Here is a 7,132-nt window from a genome sequence, read left to right as displayed (position 1 = left end):
TCTGTTTCTTGGCCTTGGGTTACTGAGATGAGTTGACTGGATATCCAAGTTCAGTTCAAGTCAGGTGAGATCAATTTTTATGTGTTGCAACAGCTCAGGTTACAGGGAAGTTCAGGGTATTAAAAAGTAGCTTTTCGTTTACTATGAAGAGGTCAAAATGGGCTCAATATTTAACCAGGGAAACATGTGGCTTCCAATAATGGGTTTTTCACTGGAGCTGGAATTACTTGAGTGGGAAAGAGTGTGAGTCACACTCTGCTTATTAAAAAAAAAAGTCTCTAAATGTGATTAAGTTCTCTGTATCCACATGTGCTAAACTCCAAGCCACAAAGCAAAAAACACCCTGTAAGTTTTGGTTTCTAAACATAAAGGATGCAGAAAGGACAAGTTTGGAGAAAGTAATACTTCTCAGAATCTGTCTGCATCACCCCACACACTGTGGCTTTCTGTGTATGACAGATAAGTTTCACTCCAAGCCTCTGAGGCAAGGGTGCTCTCAAGGTCTGAAATGTCATTCTCTGGGGATTAAAATAGTCCCTCTTCCTACAATAAAGGATGGCCTTCAGACACCTGCCAACTGCAGAAGCTTATTTGTGCCTCTTTTGAGGAAGGACAAACACTGTTTGCAAAGATACTCCAAAGGTTCCCCAAATCTGTTTGAAAAGAAGAGAAGGTTTGAGACTGAGTCCTTGACATTTAATGTTTGCAAATGGGGCAGATTTGTGATTTTTAGAGTTAACTCCCTGACAAGAGTACTGAATAAGTCATATACCTGGGCAGAGCCATCAGGACATACTGGGCTGATCTGTCTGGCAAAGGGCTCGTGGATTGCTTTGGACATGGATTTTAGGACAGAACTCTGACTTTTCAGAGACCTAAAATCCCAATACCTGTGTGTCCCAAGAGAGTGCTGGAAGGAAGGGAAGGGCTGACCTAAAGCATTGAGTAGTTCTGATTAAGTAAGTCAGCAGTTTTAGTTTTCCTCCCTAGCAATTCCAGGTGAGTAAGGATATATTTGGATGGACATTTTAGGCAGCTAGTAGCTTACTTTGGCAAGTACAAAACCAGCTGGAGAGTATCAGGAGGAGTTGTTGAGTGATTCATAAATTAATAGATTGGGAGCACAAAAGCAAACTGGCAAACTGAATTATGTTTTCCATAGAATTTCCTGCCCTGGGAGCTTCTCTGGATGCCTTATAAAACCAGGAGGATGCTGTGCTGATGGTTTTCTACATATTCAATGATATGGCAAGGGTACGTTTCATTTTGCCTTTGCTCATGTTTCTGTGGGACTTAATAGCTTCTTATTGTCTCTATCCATGTTGGATTTGGCTCCTCTACCTGAGGAGCCAGTCATTATATGCCTGCAGGTTCTTGGCAGGCCAGTTTTGGAGAACCTCCCACGGCTTGCCTGGTGTCACAGGGGAGTAAGTGCAAACAGTTTCTTCTGCCGGACAGGACAGACGTTACCTGGAAAGTGTTATAACATAAATAAACTTATTTAAAACTTCTTGCATTCTGAAAAGATTTTGGGTTTTAGTGATTTTATAGAAAATCCTGTCTGGTTTATATGTGGCCTTGCTACCTTCCCAGTAGTTCTCCCAGCAGCTGTGATGGGATTAACTTGAATAACTTACCCTCCTCTTGGTCAAACACCTTATTCCAGTGACTGAATGAGGAGAGGTCAGCGCTGTGTTTTGAGTGAAGGAATCCCCATGGAATGGCCCCAAAGAAACCATGAACTGGGAGATGAACATAAATATGCAATGTGACTTCTTTCTGACTGGGTGCTTTTTGATCTACACAGATATCCCTGGGGCTGGTTAGACTGGTACCAAACACTTTCAATAACCTGCCTCTGGAAAGGCACATTCCCAGAGTGCTAAAAGGCTGGTGGCATCCAGCGGTGGCAGACAAGGCAGCAATATGTGGCTGGGAAAACACTCCATTCTCCATGCCTTTCTCCCAGAGTTGCTTGTTACACACCAAGACTGTCGGTGGATCTTTTGTACCGGACACTGCTATGGATGGCACGGGGACATGGGTGTCAAGACGAGGTTCTTAATGCAGTAATAAACTATCCAATCTGACTGCAGCTATTTAATAGTTGGAGCAGAAAGCCTTGTTTCTGGAGGAGAGGCTCTTTCAGCTCCCTAATTAGCTTTGCTTTGGAAAGCTTTGGCATGCAAATGACATGCCATAAATCACACAGGCTTTAATGAGAAGTAATTTGTCTTCTGGTTTCTTAAAGCTGCTCTCAATTCAGACAGGAGGAGCCTTCCCTCCCTTTCTTTCCACCCTGCCACACAAAACCCACAGGTGATGGAGCATCTTGTGCCAGGCTCCAGCGACAGCATCCTGTCTCACCCTCTCCAAATGCTTCCAACTGCTTTCATCCCCAACTGCTCCTTACACCGCTTTATGTCTTCTGGGCTGTGCCCACACACAGAAGAATAAGGAGCTTGCTTTTAAAATCAACTGAAAGCAAAAATTTCACACCTCCAAATCAGGATGGCTTGTGCTTTGTGGAGCCCAGATATCAGCTGTGGGGACAAGAATTGACAAGGGGAAACTGTGGAGTTTGGAGCAAGCTAAGGCTGCAGACTCCTAAAAAAAGTTGCTGAAATAATATGGTAATTTATGCAAGAGCATGGCACACAGGGTCCTGCCTGTGCATCAGAAAAGGGCCACTCGAACTGCTGATTCCAGCAGAAATATACAATGAGATCAGCAGCACTTTTGTACAAAAAAAACCCAAATGTGGTTTCTCTCTCCTCCTTGCACATGCATGTGCAGAGCGGGGGATCCACCTCTCCAAACACCAAGGACAAGAGACAAGTGTGACTCTCCACTTCCTGACAGCAGGAACCAGACTCCCTGCTCCTGCATGTGCACAGGCAGGAGTTCCTTGGCTCCTTTTAGACTTGAGGGCCCAGTGTACTTTTTCAAACCTTTCACAAATGTGTGCCATGAAAAAAATAGACCCAAGAAACCCCTGAACTGCTGGTAAAGAAAACATTACTCGTTGAAGTGATGTGTGTCTCAGCGTGCTCCAAGCAACTTCCACCAGCGATATCTGATCTTCCCTGTTCATCTCAGAGGAAAGTAATTTGGAGTCTAAAAATGGTGGCTGGTCTCTTCCTGCCTTCAAATAATCACTCCTCATCCTGCTGCTGCATTGAAAACCTCTTCTTTTAAGGGAGTTTTGGCTCAACAACATTCAAAGAGTTGTCTTGACAACATTCATAGGGGTGCAATGGCTCCTACTGGCACCTCTTGAGGCCCAAAGCACCTATTTAGCTTCTCAGTTTGCTCGGGCTGACACGGGCAAGGACCTTTTCATATCTGATGTCTGCACATAGAGAGAGCTGACTTAAGGGGTTTGTGGTGGAAGGAAAATTGAACTATTTTATCCTTACTTTTGCATCCACAAAAATTCATTTGATTCCTGTCTCCCATGCCCAAAGTGCCAAGGCAGTGTGGAAACATTTCCAGACCTGCCTAAAGCTGCTTGTACCTTCACTGCTGTAACTTCTGCTCTCAAGAGACCTTCCCAGGGGACAGGCTCACACCAGGCAAAGAGTACATCTTTTAGTAAAAGACAGAAACCAAAAGCATTTCAATCAGTCAGTGATAAAAGATGCCTTTTGAATTGGCTACAATATCCAAGCAAACAAACAAACAAAAAGAATCACAGCATCATAGAATCCTGTTACATTAAAAAAAATCATGACACCTAGTTGGACTGGAAGGAACCTACAGGATTTTGAAAATCCCCCTTGCTTGACTTTCTCACCCCTTCTTCTTACCTGAATTCCACTGGGAATAAAGAGGAGACTAGGACAAAGCCCAGCCCCAGCCCCAGGGTATGTCTTGGCACAGTGCAAGCTGTGATGAGAGTTTGTGAATTCTCCACCTCCCCTCTCAACCCTCCAAAAGTGGGACCAGGTAAAAGAGAGGGCTGTACCGGAGAGAACCCCACCTTCCAGCAATGAGAACTGTGACAGGGGTGGAATTCAGGGCTCTGCTGGCCACTGGTGCTTGAGGGAACATACATCTGACCAGCCAATGTGCATCCAGAGGAATTGCTGGGAAGGATATTACAGTGTTCTAACTTGCAAGTTGAGCCTAGAGACAACCCGCTACCAAGCCTTCTTTCAAGTATTTTCATGTATTAACAGGAGTAATTTATTATTTGAGAGGTGTTTGTTGACCTGAATCTTCCTGGTGCTCTCTACGGTAACCTGTTCTGGCACAATTCTTTAACTTTTTCTGACCAATAAATTTTCTGTTTCCTCATGCACATGTTAGTACAAATATAAAAGAGATAATGGGTCAGAAAAGGCAGCAATTCTCACAGGAACAGACTGCTACGGTTTCCTGCTTTGGTGCTGGGCACAATGGATTCTTCTAGGCAGAACCATCTGCTGCAGAACCACACCCAGAATTTTCTTGTGAAATTTTTGATAGTCTTAGTAAAACAGGAAAGCTGCTTGCTGGAAATTCTGTACAGGCTTAACAGTGCCAGGCATTTGGACAGCTGCAGAGACTGGCTTTTACCATTAAACTGGCTCAGAAAACCAGTTGCTTAAGTAGATACTCATGCTAAATGTGGAGGGTGAGACTCAAGATCCTACAAGCGCTCAGGATACCTCCCACAGCAGAGATGGATTTATATAGTTTATTTCCTATATGGAGAAGAGCCTTTATGCCAAAGAAATGTTATGTTTTCCTGGGTCCTCTTTGAAGCAAAGGTCTGAAAATCTGTCAGCTGATTTGAAAGGTGGTTCATAGAAAAGTGATGCCTGAGCTCAACACATCTGTGCAGCCCAGAGCTGCTGTTTGTCACTGCTGTCACACACATCAGCAGGTAGCCAAGATGTCAAGGAGTATCCAATTCAATACCCAGTACACCTGGCAGGACCGTTTCAGGAATGGAGAGATGCAAAACTTTTGAGCTCACCAGAGACTTTCTGGGCCTGTCATTAGGACCTATGGGTAACTTCTCTTGTGCATAGTGCTAAAAAATGGCCTCACAGTTTCTCTGTGATGCAGTGAAAGAACAGGAATGGTTTGAGCACTGCCCTTAGGCTGAGTTGCACCAATGTGAGCAGAAACAATAATGGATGTGTGTTGGAGCCAGTTCAGCTTTTGGTGCAAACATAAATGGGTACATGGGTTCTGATTCAGGAGGGAAGAGCTGTCTCAAGTCATTATATTCAAATTACCATTGTTTTCTCTGAGAGAAAGGTACACAGTCATTGCAGAAATCTGATCATGCACCCACTTACATCTGTAGGTGCTTAAATAACCACATAAATAAGATTCAGGCTCAAGACAGATAGATCTGGAGCCAATTGGGTCTGGCTCCTAAGTGCCAAGTCTTTTGTGATAACTGAACAGGAACTCCCACGCCACACAGGGGCTTTGGGAAATTCCAGCGCCTGCAGAAAGTCACTGGTACCACGGAGGAAGAGGCCAAGCACTTCCATTAAGTAGTAGGAAATCTATACAAGGATGTACCTTCTGTAGATCTACTTTGTATTTGTCTCAGGTTTTTCTCCTACTACTACTGTCTTAGCTGCTTTACATAACACAAGACCAGTGCCAGCCAGGGTGTTGCTGCTCAGGTGCTTGTACACAGGGGGCACAGCAGAGCTTGTTGCTGTTGCAAATTCTTTCTCTTTATCCTGGGAAACTTTATCCATTAGGAAAGGTTTGCAGAATTCTGATCTGTGAACTGTGAGTGCTGGCATCAGAGGCAAGGGAGTGATTTTGAGAGGTCAGTGAAGTGCAAGACATAAGTGTGGTGGCAGCCTCTCTTGATCAGCCGAGACATCTGCCCTGCCTTGTGTCACCTGTTAATGCCACTGTCATAAGGGGTGTGGGGGCCTGTCAGAGACCTGCTAAAATGTTTTCTCCACAGAACAGACAGGCACTGCTAAGTCTGTCTGAAGGCCCAAGAGAGCCGGTGTGAAACACAGACCTGGCAATATTAAATAGATTCTTGTCTAAGAACAGATTGTGATTTTTAGCCAATGCATTTTTAATAGCATCTGTGTAACTAAATAGAAACACTGGCTTGCAGACAAAGGGCTCTTAAGATTAATTATTGATCTCTTCTTGATGTTCAGAGATGCTTCTCATAGGCGACATGTAAAGCATGTTTCTTAGGAGCACAGGGCTGGCGTCAGTCATGCAAGCCCTTCCCTGTGTAGTAGCAAGGGGTTTGAACAGCACACTCATCTTGTGTTGGCCTTCTCATGGCATGAAAAGTTACCTTCATGCCTTTGGTGTCACCACTGAAGGTACTACTCAGCTTAGTACTAGGTACATAGGACATTCCTGATGTGATGCCAGAGAGAAGTCCCAGGTACATTTAACTTTCTAGTGTGCCTCCACAGCCCTGGGGTCTGGTCATACAACAGCATCTAAAGCAATGGCCATGCCCCATGGAGCCTCTCTGTGCAGTCTGCAGCTAATGCAGGGAATATCTGGCAGAAACAGGTATCAGAGAAGAAGGAGCAGTAAGACACAGTATCATGACACTCGGGTCACTTGGTCATTGTCAGAAGCTGGAGGAAGAAGAGGGATAAACAGCTGATATTTAGTATATGTCCCCTAAATTCAAGACAGGCAAGGGAACTAGTTTTTGATGCTAATCATACTAAGAACTGATATGAAAGTTCATTACTTTGCTGCATTTCTTACTCTATGTTCCTCCCTCATGTTGGGCAATTTGTTTGCGTTTCAGAAATAATCTCTCTCACTTTTCCATCACGGATGCTTTCAAAACACCATTGCTCTTGCACCTGAAGTTTCTGCCCACCTGTGTTCTCTCTTCCCTGTGCTCCTGCCTAGAGAGGGTCCCTCAGTGGTGCCCAAACATACCAAAGGGGGGTGTGTGCTCCGCCTTTGTTGAGCAGACGCTCTCCTCATGTGCCCATCTGCCATAGGTGGCCGAGTAGATGATAAGGAACTTGGATTCCTGACAGTGGAGCTTCAGTTCCTGGTTTTCACATGCTGATTTGGTTTTGTATTCAGCTAAAGTAGAAGCAAACAGCAATATGATAGCGTGAGGCAATTTAAATAGCTGGACTGTTAATAACAAATAACAGCAGGACAGAAACCA

General features: G+C 44.4%; 1 protein-coding gene across 2 annotated transcripts in view; it reads right to left on the bottom strand.

The window, feature by feature from the left end:
• EVA1C (eva-1 homolog C) overlaps positions 1-7,132 on the bottom strand; it is a 31,636-nt gene that overhangs the window by 5,659 nt on the left and 18,845 nt on the right. Inside the window, exon 4 of one of the 2 annotated variants that reach the window (XM_068182774.1) lies at positions 6,892-7,044. The exons of the other annotated variant lie outside the window; for it this stretch is intronic. Coding sequence (XP_068038875.1) covers positions 6,892-7,044 — 153 coding nt within the window. The remainder of the gene's footprint in view (positions 1-6,891; positions 7,045-7,132) is intronic. 2 annotated transcript variants of the gene reach the window in all.

This window comes from Anomalospiza imberbis, chromosome 2, assembly GCF_031753505.1.
Source record: "Anomalospiza imberbis isolate Cuckoo-Finch-1a 21T00152 chromosome 2, ASM3175350v1, whole genome shotgun sequence".
Classification (NCBI taxonomy): domain Eukaryota; kingdom Metazoa; phylum Chordata; class Aves; order Passeriformes; family Viduidae; genus Anomalospiza; species Anomalospiza imberbis.
The sequence above is the reverse complement of the archived record's forward strand: the minus strand, read 5'-3'. Positions and strand labels throughout refer to the sequence as shown.